The following is a 24,275-nucleotide window of genomic DNA, read 5'->3' on the forward strand; positions in this document are numbered from 1 at the left end:
CTTTCTCTGTCTCTCTCTCACCCTCTAACTCTCACCCTCTCGGTTTCTCTCTCTCACTTTCTCTGTATCTCTCTCACCCTCTAACTCTCACCCTCTCGGTTTCTCTCTCTCACTTTCTCTGTATCTCTATCTCTGTCTGTTTCTCTGTCTGTTTCTCTGTCCCTCTTATTCTCTCTGTTTCTTCCTCCCTCCCTTCCTGGCAAAGAGTTTGAGATGAAAGATTAAAAAGCGAAATGAAAGTTATTTATGATCCCTCTAATTTGCATAATCTGCATATCTGAGCGCTAGTGTGTGGATAATTGGCGTGGCAGGTTGCCATGGAGCCTGCTGTGGGCTTGATTCTCCTCTCCATCGTCCCAGAGGGGCGCTCTTATTATGAAAAGCACACGGCTTGACCCCTGTGAGGCGCTCTTATTATGAAAAGCACACAGCTCGATCCCTGTGAGGCACTCTTATTATGAAAAGCATACGGCTCGACCCCTGAGAGGCACTCTTATTATGAAAAGCACACGGCTCGACCCCTGAGAGGCGCTCTTGTTATGAAAAGCACACGGCTCGACCCCTGAGAGGCGCTCTTATTATGAAAAGCACACGGCTCGACCCCTGAGAGGCGCTCTTATTATGAAAAGCACACTGCTCGGCCCCTGAGAGGCGCTCTTATTATGAAAAGCACACGGCTCGACCCCTGAGAGGCGCTCTTATTATGAAAAGCACACGGCTCGACCCCTGTGAGGCGCTCTTATTATGAAAAGCACACGGCTCGACCCCTGTGAGGCGCTCTTATTATGAAAAGCACACGGCTCGACCCCTGTGAGGCGCTCTTATTATGAAAAGCACACGGCTCGACCCCTGAGAGGCGCTCTTATTATGAAAAGCACACGGCTCGACCCCTGAGAGGCGCTCTTATTATGAAAAGCACACGGCTCCACCCCTGAGAGGCGCTCTTATTATGAAAAGCACACGGCTCGACCCCTGAGAGGCGCTCTTATTATGAAAAGCACACAGCTTGACCCCTGAGAGGCGCTCTTATTATGAAAAGCACACGGCTCGACCCCTGAGAGGCGCTCTTATTATGAAAAGCACACAGCTCGACCCCTGAGAGGCGCTCTTATTATGAAAATCACACAGCTCGTCCCCCTGGACTAGTCAGGTTACTTTACAGTGTTTTATCACATTGGGTAAAAAAAAATGACTAGGCAAGTCAGTTAAGAACAAATTCTTATTTACAATGACGGCCTAGGAACAGTGGGTTTAACTGCCTTGTTCAGGGGCAGAACGACAGATTTGTACCTTGTCAGCTCGGGGATTTGATCTTGCAACCGTTCGGTTAACTAGTCCAACGCTCTAACCACTAGGCTGGCTGAATCCCAAATGTCACCACATTCCCTGTGTAGTGCTCTACTTTTTACCAGAGCACTATGTGCCCTATAGGGCCCTGGTCAATAGTAGTGCACTACATAGGGAAATAGGATGCTTCTATGGGCCCTGGTCAACAATAGTGCACTACATAGGGAATAGGATGCTTCTATGGGCCCTGGTCAACAGTAGTGCACTACATAGGGAATAGGATGCTTCTATGGGCCCTGGTCAACAGTAGTGCACTACATAGGGAATAGGATGCCTGTTGGAACGTAGTTTTGTCTCTGTGCTACAGCCCATCCTCTGGAGAGCTCTCTCTCTCTTTCAAAACAACACAATTACAGTTCCTCTCTCTCTTGACAATGTTTCTCCCTCAACTTAATTGTTTGTTTTTGTTTCGGGGGAAAAAATTATAGCAGTTATTTTTTTCCCTTTTTTATTTTTAGATTAAGAATAATGTGTTCTCGCTTGAGTAGGAAAGTTCAGTTTGAATAAGCACACACTTTCATGAATCATCATTTTTCACATGAAGCATATTTTTTAAGCGATTGCAACAGTTTCTTCTGTCTCCAACCCCTAATCTACACTTAGTTTTAAGTAGATTGTCTGAGACACTGGGATGGGATGATAGTTCTGGCTAGAGCCACACCTTCAGCACAAGGGGAATGGATAGACAGGGGGATAGTCACAGAGAACGAACAGGGGATAGTCACAGAGAACGAACAGGGGACAGTCACAGAGAACGAACAGGGGACAGTCACAGAGAACGAACAGGGGATAGTCACAGAGAACGAACAGGGGATAGTCACAGAGAACGAACAGGGGACAGTCACAGAGAACGAACAGGGCATAGTCACAGAGAACGAACAGGGGATATTCACATGGTATGAACAGGGGATAGTCACAGAGAACTAACAGGGGATAGTCACAGAGAACGAACAGGGCATAGTCACAGAGAACGAACAGGGGATATTCACATGGTATGAACAGGGGATAGTCACAGAGAACGAACAGGGGATAGTCACAGAGAATGAACAGGGGATAGTCACAGAGAATGAACAGGGGATAGTCACAGAGAATGAACAGGGGATAGTCACATGGTATGAACAGGGGATAGTCACAGAGAAACAGAACAGGGGATAGTCACAGAGAACGAACAGGGGATAGTCACATGGTATGAACAGGGGATAGTCACAGAGAACGAACAGGGGATAGTCACAGAGAATGAACAGGGGATAGTCACAGAGAACGAACAGGAGATAGTCACAGAGAACGAACAGGGGATATTCACATGGTGTGAACAGGGGATAGTCACAGAGAACGAACAGGGGATAGTCACAGAGAACAAACAGGGGATAGTTAACAGAGAACGAACAGGGGATAGTCACATGGTGTGAACAGGGGATAGTCACAGAGAACGAACAGGGGATAGTCACAGAGAACTAACAGGGGATAGTCACAGAGAACTAACAGGGGATAGTCACAGAGAATGAACAGGGGATAGTCACAGAGAATGAACAGGGGATAGTCACATGGTATGAACAGGGGATAGTCACAGAGAATGAACAGGGGATAGTCACAGAGAATGAACAGGGGATAGTCACAGGGTATGAACAGGGGATAGTCACAGAGAATGAACAGGGGATAGTCACAGAGAATGAACAGGGGATAGTCACAGAGAATGAACAGGGGATAGTCACAGAGAATGAACAGGGGATAGTCACAGAGAACTAACAGGGGATAGTCACAGAGAACTAACAGGGGATAGTCACAGAGAATGAACAGGGGATAGTCACAGAGAATGAACAGGGGATAGTCACATGGTATGAACAGGGGATAGGCACAGAGAACTAACAGGGGATAGTCACAGAGAACTAACAGGGGATAGTCACAGAGAATGAACAGGGGATAGTCACATGGTATGAACAGGGGATAGTCACAGAGAACGAACAGGGGATAGTCACATGGTATGAACAGGGGATAGTCACAGAGAACGAACAGGGGATAGTCACATGGTATGAACAGGGGATAGTCACAGAGAACGAACAGGGGATAGTCACAGAGAATGAACAGGGGATAGTCACAGAGAACGAACAGGGGATAGTCACAGAGAACTAACAGGGGATAGTCACAGAGAACTAACAGGGGATAGTCACAGAGAATGAACAGGGGATAGTCACAGAGAATGAACAGGGGATAGTCACAGAGAATGAACAGGGGATAGTCACATGGTATGAACAGGGGATAGTCACAGAGAACTAACAGGGGATAGTCACAGAGAACGAACAGGGGATATTCACATGGTATGAACAGGGGATAGTCACAGAGAACGAACAGGGGATAGTCACAGAGAACGAACAGGGGATAGTCACAGAGAACGAACAGGGGATAGTCACAGAGAATGAACAGGGGATAGTCACATGGTATGAACAGGGGATAGTCACAGAGAACGAACAGGGGATAGTCACAGAGAATGAACAGGGGATAGTCACAGAGAACGAACAGGGGATAGTCACATGGTATGAACAGGGATAGTCACAGAGAACGAACAGGGGATAGTCACAGAGAATGAACAGGGATAGTCACAGAGAACGAACAGGGATAGTCACAGAGAACGAACAGGGGATATTCACATGGTGTGAACAGGGGATAGTCACAGAGAACGAACAGGGGATAGTCACAGAGAACTAACAGGGGATAGTCACAGAGAACGAACAGGGGATAGTCACATGGTGTGAACAGGGGATAGTCACAGAGAATGAACAGGGATAGTCACAGAGAACTAACAGGGGATAGTCACAGAGAACGAACAGGGGATAGTCACAGAGAATGAACAGGGATAGTCACATGGTATGAACAGGGGATAGTCACAGAGAACGAACAGGGATAGTCACAGAGAATGAACAGGGGATAGTCACAGAGAACGAACAGGGATAGTCACATGGTATGAACAGGGGATAGTCACAGAGAACGAACAGGGGATAGTCACAGAATGAACAGGGGATAGTCACAGAGAACAGGGAACAGGGGATAGTCACAGAGAATGAACAGGGGATATTCACATGGTGTGAACAGGGGATAGTCACAGAGAACGAACAGGGGATAGTCACAGAGAACTAACAGGGGATAGTCACAGAGAATGAACAGGGGATAGTCACATGGTGTGAACAGGGATAGTCACAGAGAACGAACAGGGGATAGTCACAGAGAACTAACAGGGGATAGTCACAGAGAATGAACAGGGGATAGTCACAGAGAATGAACAGGGGATAGTCACATGGTATGAACAGGGGATAGTCACAGAGAATGAACAGGGGATAGTCACAGAGAATGAACAGGGGATAGTCACAGAGAATGAACAGGGGATAGTCACAGGGTATGAACAGGGGATAGTCACAGAGAATGAACAGGGGATAGTCACAGAGAATGAACAGGGGATAGTCACAGAGAATGAACAGGGGATAGTCACAGAGAATGAACAGGGGATAGTCACAGAGAATGAACAGGGGATAGTCACAGAGAATGAACAGGGGATAGTCACAGAGAATGAACAGGGGATAGTCACAGAGAACTAACAGGGGATAGTCACAGAGAACTAACAGGGGATAGTCACAGAGAATGAACAGGGGATAGTCACAGAGAATGAACAGGGGATAGTCACATGGTATGAACAGGGGATAGTCACAGAGAACGAACAGGGGATAGTCACAGAGAACGAACAGGGGATAGTCACATGGTATGAACAGGGGATAGTCACAGAGAACGAACAGGGGATAGTCACAGAGAATGAACAGGGGATAGTCACAGAGAATGAACAGGAGATAGTCACAGAGAACAGAACAGGGGATATTCACATGGTGTGAACAGGGGATAGTCACAGAGAACGAACAGGGGATAGTCACAGAGAACTAACAGGGGATAGTCACAGAGAACGAACAGGGATAGTCACATGGTGTGAAACAGGGGATAGTCACAGAGAAACTGAACAGGGGATAGTCACAGAGAACTAACAGGGGATAGTCACAGAGAATGAACAGGGGATAGTCACAGAGAATGAACAGGGGATAGTCACATGGTATGAACAGGGGATAGTCACAGAGAATGAACAGGGGATAGTCACAGAGAATGAACAGGGGATAGTCACAGGGTATGAACAGGGGATAGTCACAGAGAATGAACAGGGGATAGTCACAGAGAATGAACAGGGGATAGTCACAGAGAATGAACAGGGGATAGTCACAGAGAATGAACAGAGGGATAGTCACAGAGAATAACAGGGGATAGTCACAGAGAACTAACAGGGGATAGTCACAGAGAATGAACAGGGGATAGTCACAGAGAATGAACAGGGGATAGTCACAGAGAATGAACAGGGGATAGTCACATGGTATGAACAGGGGATAGTCACAGAGAACTAACAGGGGATAGTCACAGAGAACTAACAGGGGATAGTCACAGAGAATGAACAGGGGATAGTCACATGGTATGAACAGGGGATAGTCACAGAGAACGAACAGGGGATAGTCACATGGTATGAACAGGGGATAGTCACAGAGAACGAACAGGGGATAGTCACATGGTATGAACAGGGATAGTCACAGAGAACGAACAGGGGATAGTCACAGAGAATGAACAGGGGATAGTCACAGAGAACGAACAGGGGATAGTCACAGAGAACTAACAGGGGATAGTCACAGAGAACTAACAGGGGATAGTCACAGAGAATGAACAGGGGATAGTCACAGAGAATGAACAGGGGATAGTCACAGAGAATGAACAGGGGATAGTCACATGGTATGAACAGGGGATAGTCACAGAGAACTAACAGGGGATAGTCACAGAGAACGAACAGGGATATTCACATGGTATGAACAGGGGATAGTCACAGAGAACGAACAGGGGATAGTCACAGAGAATGAACAGGGATAGTCACAGAGAATGAACAGGGGATAGTCACAGAGAATGAACAGGGGATAGTCACATGGTATGAACAGGGGATAGTCACAGAGAACGAACAGGGGATAGTCACAGAGAATGAACAGGGGATAGTCACAGAGAATGAACAGGGGATAGTCACATGGTATGAACAGGGGATAGTCACAGAGAATGAACAGGGGATAACAGGGGATAGTCACAGAGAATGAACAGGGGATAGTCACAGAGAACGAACAGGGGATAGTCACAGAGAACGAACAGGGGATATTCACATGGTGTGAACAGGGGATAGTCACAGAGAACGAACAGGGGATAGTCACAGAGAACTAACAGGGGATAGTCACAGAGAACGAACAGGGGATAGTCACATGGTGTGAACAGGGGATAGTCACAGAGAACGAACAGGGGATAGTCACAGAGAACTAACAGGGGATAGTCACAGAGAATGAACAGGGGATAGTCACAGAGAATGAACAGGGGATAGTCACATGGTATGAACAGGGGATAGTCACAGAGAACGAACAGGGGATAGTCACAGAGAATGAACAGGGGATAGTCACAGAGAACGAACAGGGGATAGTCACATGGTATGAACAGGGGATAGTCACAGAGAACGAACAGGGGATAGTCACAGAATGAACAGGGGATAGTCACAGAGAACGAACAGGGGATAGTCACAGAGAACGAACAGGGGATATTCACATGGTGTGAACAGGGGATAGTCACAGAGAACGAACAGGGGATAGTCACAGAGAACTAACAGGGGATAGTCACAGAGAACGAACAGGGGATAGTCACATGGTGTGAACAGGGGATAGTCACAGAGAACGAACAGGGGATAGTCACAGAGAACTAACAGGGGATAGTCACAGAGAATGAACAGGGGATAGTCACAGAGAATGAACAGGGGATAGTCACATGGTATGAACAGGGGATAGTCACAGAGAATGAACAGGGGATAGTCACAGAGAATGAACAGGGGATAGTCACAGAGAATGAACAGGGGATAGTCACAGGGTATGAACAGGGGATAGTCACAGAGAATGAACAGGGGATAGTCACAGAGAATGAACAGGGGATAGTCACAGAGAATGAACAGGGGATAGTCACAGAGAATGAACAGGGGATAGTCACAGAGAATGAACAGGGGATAGTCACAGAGAATGAACAGGGGATAGTCACAGAGAACGAACAGGGGATAGTCACATGGTATGAACAGGGGATAGTCACAGAGAATGAACAGGGGATAGTCACAGAGAATGAACAGGGGATAGTCACAGAGAACAGGGGAACAGGGGATAGTCACAGAGAGAGAATGAACAGGGGATATTCACATGGTGTGAACAGGGGATAGTCACAGAGAACGAACAGGGGATAGTCACAGAGAACTAACAGGGGATAGTCACAGAGAACGAACAGGGGATAGTCACATGGTGTGAACAGGGGATAGTCACAGAGAACGAACAGGGGATAGTCACAGAGAACTAACAGGGGATAGTCACAGAGAACGAACAGGGGATAGTCACAGAGAATGAACAGGGGATAGTCACATGGTATGAACAGGGGATAGTCACAGAGAACGAACAGGGGATAGTCACAGAGAATGAACAGGGGATAGTCACAGAGAATGAACAGGGGATAGTCACATGGTATGAACAGGGGATAGTCACAGAGAACGAACAGGGGATAGTCACAGAATGAACAGGGGATAGTCACAGAGAGAATGAACAGGGGATAGTCACAGAGAATGAACAGGGGATATTCACATGGTGTGAACAGGGGATAGTCACAGAGAACGAACAGGGGATAGTCACAGAGAACTAACAGGGGATAGTCACATGGTGTGAACAGGGGATAGTCACATGGTGTGAACAGGGGATAGTCACAGAGAACTAACAGGGGATAGTCACAGAGAACTAACAGGGGATAGTCACAGAGAATGAACAGGGATAGTCACAGAGAATGAACAGGGGATAGTCACATGGTATGAACAGGGGATAGTCACAGAGAATGAACAGGGGATAGTCACAGAGAATGAACAGGGGATAGTCACAGAGAATGAACAGGGGATAGTCACAGGGTATGAACAGGGGATAGTCACAGAGAATGAACAGGGGATAGTCACAGAGAATGAACAGGGGATAGTCACAGAGAATGAACAGGGATAGTCACAGAGAATGAACAGGGATAGTCACAGAGAATGAACAGGGATAGTCACAGAGAATGAACAGGGGATAGTCACAGAGAACTAACAGGGGATAGTCACAGAGAACTAACAGGGGATAGTCACAGAGAATGAACAGGGGATAGTCACAGAGAATGAACAGGGGATAGTCACAGAGAATGAACAGGGGATAGTCACATGGTATGAACAGGGGATAGTCACAGAGAACTAACAGGGGATAGTCACAGAGAACTAACAGGGGATAGTCACAGAGAATGAACAGGGGATAGTCACATGGTATGAACAGGGGATAGTCACAGAGAACGAACAGGGGATAGTCACATGGTATGAACAGGGGATAGTCACAGAGAACGAACAGGGGATAGTCACAGAGAACGAACAGGGGATAGTCACAGAGAACGAACAGGGGATAGTCACAGAGAATGAACAGGGGATAGTCACATGGTATGAACAGGGGATAGTCACAGAGAACGAACAGGGGATAGTCACAGAGAATGAACAGGGGATAGTCACAGAGAACGAACAGGGGATAGTCACATGGTATGAACAGGGGATAGTCACAGAGAACGAACAGGGGATAGTCACAGAGAATGAACAGGGGATAGTCACAGAGAACGAACAGGGGATAGTCACAGAGAACGAACAGGGGATATTCACATGGTGTGAACAGGGGATAGTCACAGAGAACGAACAGGGGATAGTCACAGAGAACTAACAGGGGATAGTCACAGAGAACGAACAGGGGATAGTCACATGGTGTGAACAGGGGATAGTCACAGAGAACGAACAGGGGATAGTCACAGAGAACTAACAGGGGATAGTCACAGAGAATGAACAGGGGATAGTCACAGAGAATGAACAGGGGATAGTCACATGGTATGAACAGGGGATAGTCACAGAGAATGAACAGGGGATAGTCACAGGGTATGAACAGGGGATAGTCACAGAGAATGAACAGGGGATAGTCACAGAGAATGAACAGGGGATAGTCACAGAGAATGAACAGGGGATAGTCACAGAGAATGAACAGGGGATAGTCACAGAGAACGAACAGGGGATAGTCACAGAATGAACAGGGGATAGTCACAGAGAACGAACAGGGGATAGTCACAGAGAACGAACAGGGATATTCACATGGTGTGAACAGGGATAGTCACAGAGAACGAACAGGGATAGTCACAGAGAACTAACAGGGGATAGTCACAGAGAACGAACAGGGGATAGTCACATGGTGTGAACAGGGGATAGTCACAGAGAACGAACAGGGGATAGTCACAGAGAACTAACAGGGGATAGTCACAGAGAATGAACAGGGGATAGTCACAGAGAATGAACAGGGGATAGTCACATGGTATGAACAGGGGATAGTCACAGAGAATGAACAGGGGATAGTCACATAGTCACAGAGAATGAACAGGGGATAGTCACAGAGAATGAACAGGGGATAGTCACAGGGTATGAACAGGGGATAGTCACAGAGAATGAACAGGGGATAGTCACAGAGAATGAACAGGGGATAGTCACAGAGAATGAACAGGGGATAGTCACAGAGAATGAACAGGGGATAGTCACAGAGAATGAACAGGGGATAGTCACAGAGAATGAACAGGGGATAGTCACAGAGAATGAACAGGGGATAGTCACAGAGAACTAACAGGGGATAGTCACAGAGAACTAACAGGGGATAGTCACAGAGAATGAACAGGGGATAGTCACAGAGAATGAACAGGGGATAGTCACAGAGAATGAACAGGGGATAGTCACATGGTATGAACAGGGGATAGTCACAGAGAACTAACAGGGGATAGTCACAGAGAACTAACAGGGGATAGTCACAGAGAATGAACAGGGATAGTCACATGGTATGAACAGGGGATAGTCACAGAGAACGAACAGGGGATAGTCACATGGTATGAACAGGGATAGTCACAGAGAATGAACAGGGGATAGTCACAGAGAACGAACAGGGGATAGTCACAGAGAACGAACAGGGGATAGTCACAGAGAATGAACAGGGGATAGTCACATGGTATGAACAGGGGATAGTCACAGAGAACGAACAGGGGATAGTCACAGAGAATGAACAGGGGATAGTCACAGAGAATGAACAGGGGATAGTCACATGGTATGAACAGGGATAGTCACAGAGAACAGGGGAACAGGGGATAGTCACAGAGAATGAACAGGGGATAGTCACAGAGAACGAACAGGGGATAGTCACAGAGAACGAACAGGGGATATTCACATGGTGTGAACAGGGGATAGTCACAGAGAACGAACAGGGGATAGTCACAGAGAACTAACAGGGGATAGTCACAGAGAACGAACAGGGATAGTCACATGGTGTGAACAGGGGATAGTCACAGAGTATGAACAGGGGATAGTCACAGAGAACTAACAGGGGATAGTCACAGAGAATGAACAGGGGATAGTCACAGAGAATGAACAGGGGATAGTCACATGGTATGAACAGGGGATAGTCACAGAGAATGAACAGGGGATAGTCACAGAGAATGAACAGGGGATAGTCACAGAGAATGAACAGGGGATAGTCACAGAGAATGAACAGGGGATAGTCACAGAGAATGAACAGGGGATAGTCACAGAGAATGAACAGGGGATAGTCACAGAGAACTAACAGGGGATAGTCACAGAGAACTAACAGGGGATAGTCACAGAGAATGAACAGGGGATAGTCACAGAGAATGAACAGGGGATAGTCACAGAGAATGAACAGGGGATAGTCACATGGTATGAACAGGGGATAGTCACAGAGAACTAACAGGGGATAGTCACAGAGAACTAACAGGGGATAGTCACAGAGAATGAACAGGGGATAGTCACATGGTATGAACAGGGGATAGTCACAGAGAACGAACAGGGGATAGTCACATGGTATGAACAGGGGATAGTCACAGAGAACGAACAGGGGATAGTCACAGAGAATGAACAGGGGATAGTCACAGAGAACGAACAGGGGATAGTCACAGAGAACGAACAGGGGATATTCACATGGTGTGAACAGGGGATAGTCACAGAGAACGAACAGGGGATAGTCACAGAGAACTAACAGGGGATAGTCACAGAGAACGAACAGGGGATAGTCACATGGTGTGAACAGGGGATAGTCACAGAGAACGAACAGGGGATAGTCACAGAGAACTAACAGGGGATAGTCACAGAGAATGAACAGGGGATAGTCACAGAGAATGAACAGGGATAGTCACATGGTATGAACAGGGATAGTCACAGAGAATGAACAGGGATAGTCACAGAGAATGAACAGGGGATAGTCACAGAGAATGAACAGGGGATAGTCACAGGGTATGAACAGGGGATAGTCACAGAGAATGAACAGGGGATAGTCACAGAGAATGAACAGGGATAGTCACAGAGAATGAACAGGGGATAGTCACAGAGAATGAACAGGGGATAGTCACAGAGAATGAACAGGGGATAGTCACAGAGAATGAACAGGGATAGTCACAGAGAATGAACAGGGGATAGTCACAGAGAACTAACAGGGGATAGTCACAGAGAACTAACAGGGGATAGTCACAGAGAATGAACAGGGGATAGTCACAGAGAATGAACAGGGGATAGTCACAGAGAATGAACAGGGGATAGTCACATGGTATGAACAGGGGATAGTCACAGAGAACTAACAGGGGATAGTCACAGAGAACTAACAGGGGATAGTCACAGAGAATGAACAGGGGATAGTCACAGGTATGAACAGGGGATAGTCACAGAGAACGAACAGGGGATAGTCACATGGTATGAACAGGGGATAGTCACAGAGAACGAACAGGGGATAGTCACATGGTATGAACAGGGGATAGTCACAGAGAACGAACAGGGGATAGTCACAGAGAACGAACAGGGGATAGTCACATGGTATGAACAGGGATAGTCACAGAGAACGAACAGGGGATAGTCACAGAATGAACAGGGGATAGTCACAGAGAATGAACAGGGGATAGTCACAGAGAACGAACAGGGGATAGTCACAGAGAATGAACAGGGGATAGTCACATGGTATGAACAGGGGATAGTCACAGAGAAGAACAGGGGATAGTCACATGGTATGAACAGGGGATAGTCACAGAGAACGAACAGGGGATAGTCATGGTATGAACAGGGGATAGTCACAGAGAACGAACAGGGGATAGTCACATGGTATGAACAGGGGATAGTCACAGAGAACTGAACAGGGGATAGTCACATGGTATGAACAGGGGATAGTCACAGAGAGAGAACAGGGGATAGTCACATGGTATGAACAGGGGATAGTCACAGAGAAGAACAGAACAGGGGATAGTCACATGGTATGAACAGGGGATAGTCACATGGTATGAACAGGGGATAGTCACAGAGAACGAACAGGGGATAGTCACATGGTATGAACAGGGGATAGTCACATGGTATGAACAGGGGATAGTCACAGAGAATGAACAGGGGATAGTCACAGAGAACGAACAGGGGATAGTCACAGAGAACTAACAGGGGATAGTCACATGGTATGAACAGGGGATAGTCACATGGTATGAACAGGGGATAGTCACATGGTGTGAACAGGGGATAGTCACATGGTATGAACAGGGGATAGTCACAGAGAATGGTATGAACAGGGGATAGTCACAGAGAACGAACAGGGGATAGTCACAGAGAACTAACAGGGGATAGTCACATGGTATGAACAGGGGATAGTCACAGAGAATGAACAGGGGATAGTCACAGAGAACTAACAGGGGATAGTCACAGAGAATGAACAGGGATAGTCACAGAGAATGAACAGGGGATAGTCACAGAGAATGAACAGGGGATAGTCACAGAGAACGAACAGGGGATAGTCACAGAGAATGAACAGGGGATAGTCACATGGTATGAACAGGGATAGTCACATGAGTATGAACAGGGGATAGTCACAGAGAATGAACAGGGGATAGTCACAGAGAATGAACAGGGGATAGTCACATGGTATGAACAGGGGATAGTCACAGAGAATGAACAGGGGATAGTCACAGAGAACGAACAGGGGATAGTCACAGAGAACAGAACAGGGATAGTCACAGAGAATGAACAGGGGATAGTCACATGGTATGAACAGGGGATAGTCACATGGTATGAACAGGGGATAGTCACAGAGAATGAACAGGGGATAGTCACATGGTATGAACAGGGGATAGTCACATGGTATGAACAGGGGATAGTCACAGAGAATGAACAGGGGATAGTCACATGGTATAAACAGGGGATAGTCACAGAGAACGAACAGGGGATAGTCACATGGTATGAACAGGGGATAGTCACAGAGAATGAACAGGGGATAGTCACAGAGAACGAACAGGGGATAGTCACATGGTATGAACAGGGGATAGTCACAGAGAACGAACAGGGGATAGTCACATGGTATGAACAGGGGATAGTCACAGAGAATGAACAGGGGATAGTCACAGAGAATGAACAGGGGATAGTCACAGAGAATGAACAGGGGATAGTCACAGAGAACTAACAGGGGATAGTCACAGAGAACTAACAGGGGATAGTCACAGAGAATGAACAGGGGATAGTCACAGAGAATGAACAGGGGATAGTCACAGAGAATGAACAGGGGATAGTCACATGGTATGAACAGGGGATAGTCACAGAGAACTAACAGGGGATAGTCACAGAGAACTAACAGGGGATAGTCACAGAGAATGAACAGGGGATAGTCACATGGTATGAACAGGGGATAGTCACAGAGAACGAACAGGGGATAGTCACAGAGAACTAACAGGGGATAGTCACATGGTATGAACAGGGGATAGTCACAGAGAATGAACAGGGGATAGTCACAGAGAACTAACAGGGGATAGTCACAGAGAATGAACAGGGGATAGTCACAGAGAATGAACAGGGGATAGTCACAGAGAATGAACAGGGGATAGTCACAGAGAATGAACAGGGGATAGTCACAGAGAATGAACAGGGGATAGTCACATGGTATGAACAGGGGATAGTCACATGGTATGAACAGGGGATAGTCACAGAGAATGAACAGGGGATAGTCACAGAGAATGAACAGGGGATAGTCACATGGTATGAACAGGGGATAGTCACAGAGAATGAACAGGGGATAGTCACAGAGAACGAACAGGGGATAGTCACAGAGAAATGAACAGGGGATAGTCACAGAGAATGAACAGGGGATAGTCACATGGTATGAACAGGGGATAGTCACATGGTATGAACAGGGGATAGTCACAGAGAATGAACAGGGGATAGTCACATGGTATGAACAGGGGATAGTCACATGGTATGAACAGGGGATAGTCACAGAGAATGAACAGGGGATAGTCACATGGTATGAACAGGGGATAGTCACAGAGAACGAACAGGGGATAGTCACATGGTATGAACAGGGGATAGTCACAGAGAATGAACAGGGGATAGTCACAGAGAATGAACAGGGGATAGTCACAGAGAATGAACAGGGGATAGTCACAGAGAAGAACAGGGGATAGTCACATGGTATGAACAGGGGATAGTCACAGAGAATGAACAGGGGATAGTCACAGAGAATGAACAGGGGATAGTCACAGAGAATGAACAGGGGATAGTCACAGAGAACTAACAGGGGATAGTCACAGAGAACTAACAGGGGATAGTCACAGAGAATGAACAGGGGATAGTCACAGAGAATGAACAGGGGATAGTCACAGAGAATGAACAGGGGATAGTCACATGGTATGAACAGGGGATAGTCACAGAGAACTAACAGGGGATAGTCACAGAGAACTAACAGGGGATAGTCACAGAGAATGAACAGGGGATAGTCACATGGTATGAACAGGGGATAGTCACAGAGAACGAACAGGGGATAGTCACATGGTATGAACAGGGGATAGTCACAGAGAACGAACAGGGGATAGTCACATGGTATGAACAGGGGATAGTCACAGAGAACGAACAGGGGATAGTCACAGAGAACGAACAGGGGATAGTCACATGGTATGAACAGGGGATAGTCACAGAGAACGAACAGGGGATAGTCACAGAGAACGAACAGGGGATAGTCACAGAGAATGAACAGGGGATAGTCACAGAGAATGAACAGGGGATAGTCACAGAGAATGAACAGGGGATAGTCACATGGTATGAACAGGGGATAGTCACAGAGAACGAACAGGGGATAGTCACATGGTATGAACAGGGGATAGTCACAGAGAATGAACAGGGGATAGTCACATGGTATGAACAGGGGATAGTCACAGAGAACGAACAGGGGATAGTCACATGGTATGAACAGGGGATAGTCACAGAGAACGAACAGGGGATAGTCACATGGTATGAACAGGGGATAGTCACAGAGAACGAACAGGGGATAGTCACATGGTATGAACAGGGGATAGTCACAGAGAACGAACAGGGGATAGTCACATGGTATGAACAGGGGATAGTCACATGGTATGAACAGGGGATAGTCACAGAGAACGAACAGGGGATAGTCACATGGTATGAACAGGGGATAGTCACATGGTATGAACAGGGGATAGTCACAGAGAATGAACAGGGGATAGTCACAGAGAACGAACAGGGGATAGTCACAGAGAACTAACAGGGGATAGTCACATGGTATGAACAGGGGATAGTCACATGGTGTGAACAGGGGATAGTCACATGGTGTGAACAGGGGATAGTCACATGGTATGAACAGGGGATAGTCACAGAGAACGAACAGGGGATAGTCACAGAGAACGAACAGGGGATAGTCACAGAGAACTAACAGGGGATAGTCACATGGTATGAACAGGGGATAGTCACAGAGAATGAACAGGGGATAGTCACAGAGAACTAACAGGGGATAGTCACAGAGAATGAACAGGGGATAGTCACAGAGAATGAACAGGGGATAGTCACAGAGAACGAACAGGGGATAGTCACAGAGAACGAACAGGGGATAGTCACAGAGAATGAACAGGGGATAGTCACATGGTATGAACAGGGGATAGTCACATGGTATGAACAGGGGATAGTCACAGAGAATGAACAGGGGATAGTCACAGAGAATGAACAGGGGATAGTCACATGGTATGAACAGGGGATAGTCACAGAGAATGAACAGGGGATAGTCACAGAGAACGAACAGGGGATAGTCACAGAGAACGAACAGGGGATAGTCACAGAGAATGAACAGGGGATAGTCACATGGTATGAACAGGGGATAGTCACATGGTATGAACAGGGGATAGTCACAGAGAATGAACAGGGGATAGTCACATGGTATGAACAGGGGATAGTCACATGGTATGAACAGGGGATAGTCACAGAGAATGAACAGGGGATAGTCACATGGTATGAACAGGGGATAGTCACAGAGAACGAACAGGGGATAGTCACAGGGTATGAACAGGGGATAGTCACAGAGAATGAACAGGGGACAGTCACATGGTATGAACAGGGGATAGTCACAGAGAATGAACAGGGGATAGTCACAGAGAACGAACAGGGGATAGTCACATGGTATGAACAGGGGATAGTCACAGAGAACGAACAGGGGATAGTCACATGGTATGAACAGGGGATAGTCACAGAGAACGAACAGGGGATAGTCACATGGTATGAACAGGGGATAGTCACAGAGAACGAACAGGGGATAGTCACATGGTATGAACAGGGGATAGTCACAGAGAACGAACAGGGGATAGTCACATGGTATGAACAGGGGATAGTCACATGGTATGAACAGGGGATAGTCACAGAGAACAAACAGGGGATAGTCACATGGTATGAACAGGGGATAGTCACATGGTATGAACAGGGGATAGTCACAGAGAATGAACAGGGGATAGTCACAGAGAACAGGGATAGTCACAGAGAACTAACAGGGGATAGTCACATGGTATGAACAGGGGATAGTCACATGGTGTGAACAGGGGATAGTCACATGGTGTGAACAGGGGATAGTCACATGGTATGAACAGGGGATAGTCACAGAGAACGAACAGGGGATAGTCACAGAGAACGAACAGGGGATAGTCACAGAGAACTAACAGGGGATAGTCACATGGTATGAACAGGGGATAGTCACAGAGAATGAACAGGGATAGTCACAGAGAACTAACAGGGGATAGTCACAGAGAATGAACAGGGATAGTCACAGAGAATGAACAGGGATAGTCACAGAGAACGAACAGGGGATAGTCACAGAGAACGAACAGGGGATAGTCACAGAGAATGAACAGGGGATAGTCACATGGTATGAACAGGGGATAGTCACATGGTATGAACAGGGGATAGTCACAGAGAATGAACAGGGGATAGTCACAGAGAATGAACAGGGGATAGTCACATGGTATGAACAGGGGATAGTCACAGAGAATGAACAGGGGATAGTCACATGGTATGAACAGGGGATAGTCACAGAGAACGAACAGGGGATAGTCACATGGTATGAACAGGGGATAGTCACAGAGAACGAACAGGGGATAGTCACATGGTATGAACAGGGGATAGTCACAGAGAACGAACAGGGGATAGTCACATGGTATGAACAGGGGATAGTCACAGAGAACGAACAGGGGATAGTCACATGGTATGAACAGGGGATAGTCACAGAGAACGAACAGGGGATAGTCACATGGTATGAACAGGGGATAGTCACATGGTATGAACAGGGGATAGTCACAGAGAATGAACAGGGGATAGTCACAGAGAACGAACAGGGGATAGTCACAGAGAACTAACAGGGGATAGTCACATGGTATGAACAGGGGATAGTCACATGGTGTGAACAGGGGATAGTCACATGGTGTGAACAGGGGATAGTCACATGGTATGAACAGGGGATAGTCACAGAGAACTAACAGGGGATAGTCACAGAGAACTAACAGGGGATAGTCACAGAGAACTAACAGGGGATAGTCACATGGTATGAACAGGGGATAGTCACAGAGAACGAACAGGGGATAGTCACAGAGAACGAACAGGGGATAGTCACAGAGAACTAACAGGGGATAGTCACATGGTATGAACAGGGGATAGTCACAGAGAATGAACAGGGGATAGTCACAGAGAACTAACAGGGGATAGTCACAGAGAATGAACAGGGGATAGTCACAGAGAATGAACAGGGGATAGTCACAGAGAACGAACAGGGGATAGTCACAGAGAATGAACAGGGGATAGTCACAGAGAATGAACAGGGGATAGTCACATGGTATGAACAGGGGATAGTCACATGGTATGAACAGGGGATAGTCACAGAGAACGAACAGGGGATAGTCACAGAGAATGAACAGGGGATAGTCACAGAGAATGAACAGGGGATAGTCACAGAGAACTAACAGGGGATAGTCACATGGTATGAACAGGGGATAGTCACATGGTGTGAACAGGGGATAGTCACATGGTGTGAACAGGGGATAGTCACAGAGAACTAACAGGGGATAGTCACAGAGAACTAACAGGGGATAGTCACAGAGAACTAACAGGGGATAGTCACATGGTATGAACAGGGGATAGTCACAGAGAACGAACAGGGGATAGTCACAGAGAACGAACAGGGGATAGTCACAGAGAACTAACAGGGGATAGTCACATGGTATGAACAGGGGATAGTCACAGAGAATGAACAGGGGATAGTCACAGAGAACTAACAGGGGATAGTCACAGAGAATGAACAGGGGATAGTCACAGAGAATGAACAGGGGATAGTCACAGAGAACGAACAGGGGATAGTCACAGAGAACGAACAGGGGATAGTCACAGAGAATGAACAGGGGATAGTCACATGGTATGAACAGGGGATAGTCACATGGTATGAACAGGGGATAGTCACAGAGAATGAACAGGGGATAGTCACAGAGAATGAACAGGGGATAGTCACATGGTATGAACAGGGGATAGTCACAGAGAATGAACAGGGGATAGTCACATGGTATGAACAGGGGATAGTCACAGAGAACGAACAGGGGATAGTCACAGGGTATGAACAGGGGATAGTCACAGAGAATGAACAGGGGACAGTCACATGGTATGAACAGGGGATAGTCACAGAGAATGAACAGGGGATAGTCACATGGTATGAACAGGGGATAGTCACAGAGAACTAACAGGGGATAGTCACAGAGAACTAACAGGGGATAGTCACAGAGAACTAACAGGGGATAGTCACATGGTATGAACAGGGGATAGTCACAGAGAACGAACAGGGGATAGTCACAGAGAACGAACAGGGGATAGTCACAGAGAACTAACAGGGGATAGTCACATGGTATGAACAGGGGATAGTCACAGAGAATGAACAGGGGATAGTCACAGAGAACTAACAGGGGATAGTCACAGAGAATGAACAGGGGATAGTCACAGAGAATGAACAGGGGATAGTCACAGAGAACGAACAGGGGATAGTCACAGAGAACGAACAGGGGATAGTCACAGAGAATGAACAGGGGATAGTCACATGGTATGAACAGGGGATAGTCACATGGTATGAACAGGGGATAGTCACAGAGAATGAACAGGGGATAGTCACAGAGAATGAACAGGGGATAGTCACATGGTATGAACAGGGGATAGTCACAGAGAATGAACAGGGGATAGTCACATGGTATGAACAGGGGATAGTCACAGAGAACGAACAGGGGATAGTCACAGGGTATGAACAGGGGATAGTCACAGAGAATGAACAGGGGACAGTCACATGGTATGAACAGGGGATAGTCACAGAGAATGAACAGGGGATAGTCACAGAGAACGAACAGGGGATAGTCACATGGTATGAACAGGGGATAGTCACAGAGAATGAACAGGGGATAGTCACAGAGAATGAACAGGGGATAGTCACAGAGAATGAACAGGGGATAGTCACAGAGAACTAACAGGGGATAGTCACAGAGAACTAACAGGGGATAGTCACAGAGAATGAACAGGGGATAGTCACATGGTATGAACAGGGGATAGTCACAGAGAACAAACAGGGGATAGTCACATGGTATGAACAGGGGATAGTCACAGAGAACGAACAGGGGATAGTCACAGAGAACGAACAGGGGATAGTCACATGGTATGAACAGGGGATAGTCACAGAGAACGAACAGGGGATAGTCACAGAGAACGAACAGGGGATAGTCACAGAGAACGAACAGGGGATAGTCACAGAGAATGAACAGGGGATAGTCACAGAGAACGAACAGGGGATAGTCACATCGTATGAACAGGGGATAGTCACATGGTATGAACAGGGGATAGTCACAGAGAATGAACAGGGGATAGTCACAGAGAACTAACAGGGGATAGTCACATGGTATGAACAGGGGATAGTCACAGAGAACTAACAGGGGATAGTCACATGGTATGAACAGGGGATAGTCACAGAGAACGAACAGGGGATAGTCACAGAGAACGAACAGGGGATAGTCACAGAGAATGAACAGGGGATAGTCACAGAGAACGAACAGGGGATAGTCACAGAGAACGAACAGGGGATAGTCACAGAGAACGAACAGGGGATACAGGGGATAGTCACAGAGAATCAACAGGGGATAGTCACAGAGAACGAACAGGGGATAGTCACATCGTATGAACAGGGGATAGTCACATGGTATGAACAGGGGATAGTCACAGAGAACGAACAGGGGATAGTCACAGAGAATGAACAGGGGATAGTCACATGGTATGAACAGGGGATAGTCACAGAGAACGAACAGGGGATAGTCACAGAGAACGAACAGGGGATAGTCACAGAGAATGAACAGGGGATAGTCACATGGTATGAACAGGGGATAGTCACAGAGAACTAACAGGGGATAGTCACATGTTATGAACAGGGGATAGTCACAGAGAACGAACAGGGGATAGTCACAGAGAACGAACAGGGGATAGTCACAGAGAACTAACAGGGGATAGTCACAGAGAACTAACAGGGGATAGTCACATGGTATGAACAGGGGATAGTCACAGAGAATGAACAGGGGATAGTCACAGAGAACGAACAGGGGATAGTCACAAAGAAAGAACAGGGGATAGTCACAGAGAACTAACAGGGGATAGTCACATGGTATGAACAGGGGATAGTCACAGAGAATGAACAGGGGATAGTCACAGAGAACTAACAGGGGATATTCACATGGTATGAACAGGGGATAGTCACAGAGAACGAACAGGGGATAGTCACAGAGAATGAACAGGGGATAGTCACAGAGAACGAACAGGGGATAGTCACAGAGAATGAACAGGGGATAGTCACAGAGAACGAACAGGGGATAGTCACAGAGAACGAACAGGGGATAGTCACAGAGAACGAACAGGGGATAGTCACAGAGAATGAACAGGGGATAGTCACAGAGAATGAACAGGGGATAGTCACAGAGAATGAACAGGGGATAGTCACATGGTATGAACAGGGGATAGTCACATGGTATGAACAGGGGATAGTCACAGAGAACGAACAGGGGATAGTCACATGGTATGAACAGGGGATAGTCACAGAGAACGAACAGGGGATAGTCACATGGTATGAACAGGGGATAGTCACAGAGAACGAACAGGGGATAGTCACAGAGAACGAACAGGGGATAGTCACAGAGAACTAACAGGGGATAGTCACAGAGAACTAACAGGGGATAGTCACAGAGAACTAACAGGGGATAGTCACATGGTATGAACAGGGGATAGTCACAGAGAACTAACAGGGGATAGTCACATGGTATGAACAGGGGATAGTCACAGAGAACTAACAGGGGATAGTCACATGGTATGAACAGGGGATAGTCACAGAGAACGAACAGGGGATAGTCACAGAGAACTAACAGGGGATAGTCACAGAGAACTAACAGGGGATAGTCACAGAGAACTAACAGGGGATAGTCACATGGTATGAACAGGGGATAGTCACATGGTATGAACAGGGGATAGTCACAGAGAACTAACAGGGGATAGTCACATGGTGTGAACAGGGGATAGTCACAGAGAACGAACAGGGGATAGTCACATGGTATGAACAGGGGATAGTCATAGAGAACGAACAGGGGACAGTCACATGGTGTGAACAGGGGACTATGGGTCATAGGTCATCGTGGGTCTTGACACGTCTGTGCTAGATGGGTTGGGAGAGAATACTGTATGTGAAGAAACGTGTATGAATGATGTATATAGTATTCTGTCATACTACAGAAGGTTCTGATAGATCTAGTATGGAGTTAGAGAGAGTGGTTGGGAAGTGAGGATACGACAAACTCAATATTCACCGTGTGTATTCTCCCTCTCCTCACAGCCTAACGTGGTGAAAACACAGACAATCACCATCTCAGACGTGTCTAACTCCCTGCGAGGAGACGTCTCTAACAAGGAGGTCCCCATCGTGCACACTGAGACCAAGACCATTACCTACGAGTCAGCGCAGGTGAGAGAGATCAATATGTATTAAATAAATCCCTTTATTAACCCAATGAGTTTGTTTTAACAGTGAACTGGGTCGTATTCATCAGGATACCCAAACTGGGAAAAAAGTTTTAAAACATCTTGCAACGTAAAATTGAAACAAGCATTTCTTATTGGACAATTGCTGATAGTCCCTCCCTGTTTCAGTGTGTTTTCTTCTTTTTTTTGGTGCCTAATGAACTTGATCCTGTTGTCTTTCTCACAGCCGGTAGACAATGTACAGTCGTGGCCAAAAGTTTTGAGAGTGACACAAATATTAATTTTCACAAAGTCTGCAGCCTCAGTTTGTATGATGGCAATTTGCATGTACTCCAGAATGTTATGAAGAGTGATCAGATGAATTACAATTAATTACAAAGTCCCTCTTTGCCATACAAATGAACTGAATCCCCCTCCAAAATATTTCCACTGCATTTCAGCCCTGCCACAAAAGGACCAACTGACATGTCAGTGATTCTCTCGTTAACACAGGTGTGAGTGTTGACGAGGACAAGGCTGGAGATCAAAATGTCATGCTGATTGAGTTCGAATAACAGACTGGAAGCTTCAAAAGGAGGGTGGTGCTTGGAATCATTGTTCTTCCTCTGTCAACCATGGTTACCTGCAAGGAAACACGTGCCGTCATCATTGCTTTGTGCAAAAAGGGCTTCACAGGCAAGGATATTGCTGCCAGTAAGATTGCACCTAAATCAACCATTTATTAGATTATCAAGAACTTCAAGGAGAGCGGTTCAATTGTTGTGAAGAAGGCTTCAGGGCGCCCAAGAAAATCCAGCAAGCGCCAGGACCGTCTCCTAAAGTTGATTCAGCTGCGGAATCGGGGCACCACCAGTACAGAGCTTGCTCAGGAATGGCAGCAGGCAGGTGTGAGTGCATCTGCATGCACAGTGAGGCGAAGACTTTTGGAGGATGGCCTGGTGTCAAGAAGGGCAGCAAAGAAGCTACTTCTCTCCAGGAAAAACATCAGGGACAGACTGATATTCGGCAAAAGGTACAGGGATTGGGCTGCTGAGGACTGGGGTAAAGTCATTTTCTCTGATGAATCCCCCTTCTGCTTGTTTGGGGCATCCGGAAAAAAGCTTGTCCGGAGAAGACAAGGTGAGCGCTACCATCAGTCCTGTGTCATGCCAAAAGTAAAGCATCCTGAGACCATTCATGTGTGGGGTTGCTTCTTAGCCAAGGGAGTGGCCTCACTCTGCCTCACAATTTTGCCTAAGAACACAGCCATGAATAAATAATGGTACCAACACATCCTCTGAGAGCAACTTCTCCCAACCATCCAGGAACACTTTGGTGAAGAACAATGCCGTTTCCAGCATGATGGAGCACCTTGCCATTAGGCAAAAGTGATAATTAAGTGGCTCGGGGA

General features: G+C 46.8%; 1 protein-coding gene across 9 annotated transcripts in view; it reads left to right on the forward strand.

Annotated features, from left to right (window-relative positions):
- LOC115124205 (protein 4.1-like) overlaps positions 1-24,275 on the forward strand; it is a 176,614-nt gene that overhangs the window by 135,338 nt on the left and 17,001 nt on the right. For all 9 annotated transcript variants that reach the window (XM_065020172.1, XM_065020174.1, XM_065020178.1 and 6 more), the window contains one exon: positions 22,740-22,868. In XM_065020172.1, the coding sequence (XP_064876244.1) occupies positions 22,740-22,868 (129 nt within the window). The remainder of the gene's footprint in view (positions 1-22,739; positions 22,869-24,275) is intronic.

Source organism: Oncorhynchus nerka, linkage group LG7 (assembly GCF_034236695.1).
Source record: "Oncorhynchus nerka isolate Pitt River linkage group LG7, Oner_Uvic_2.0, whole genome shotgun sequence".
NCBI classification, from domain to species: domain Eukaryota; kingdom Metazoa; phylum Chordata; class Actinopteri; order Salmoniformes; family Salmonidae; genus Oncorhynchus; species Oncorhynchus nerka.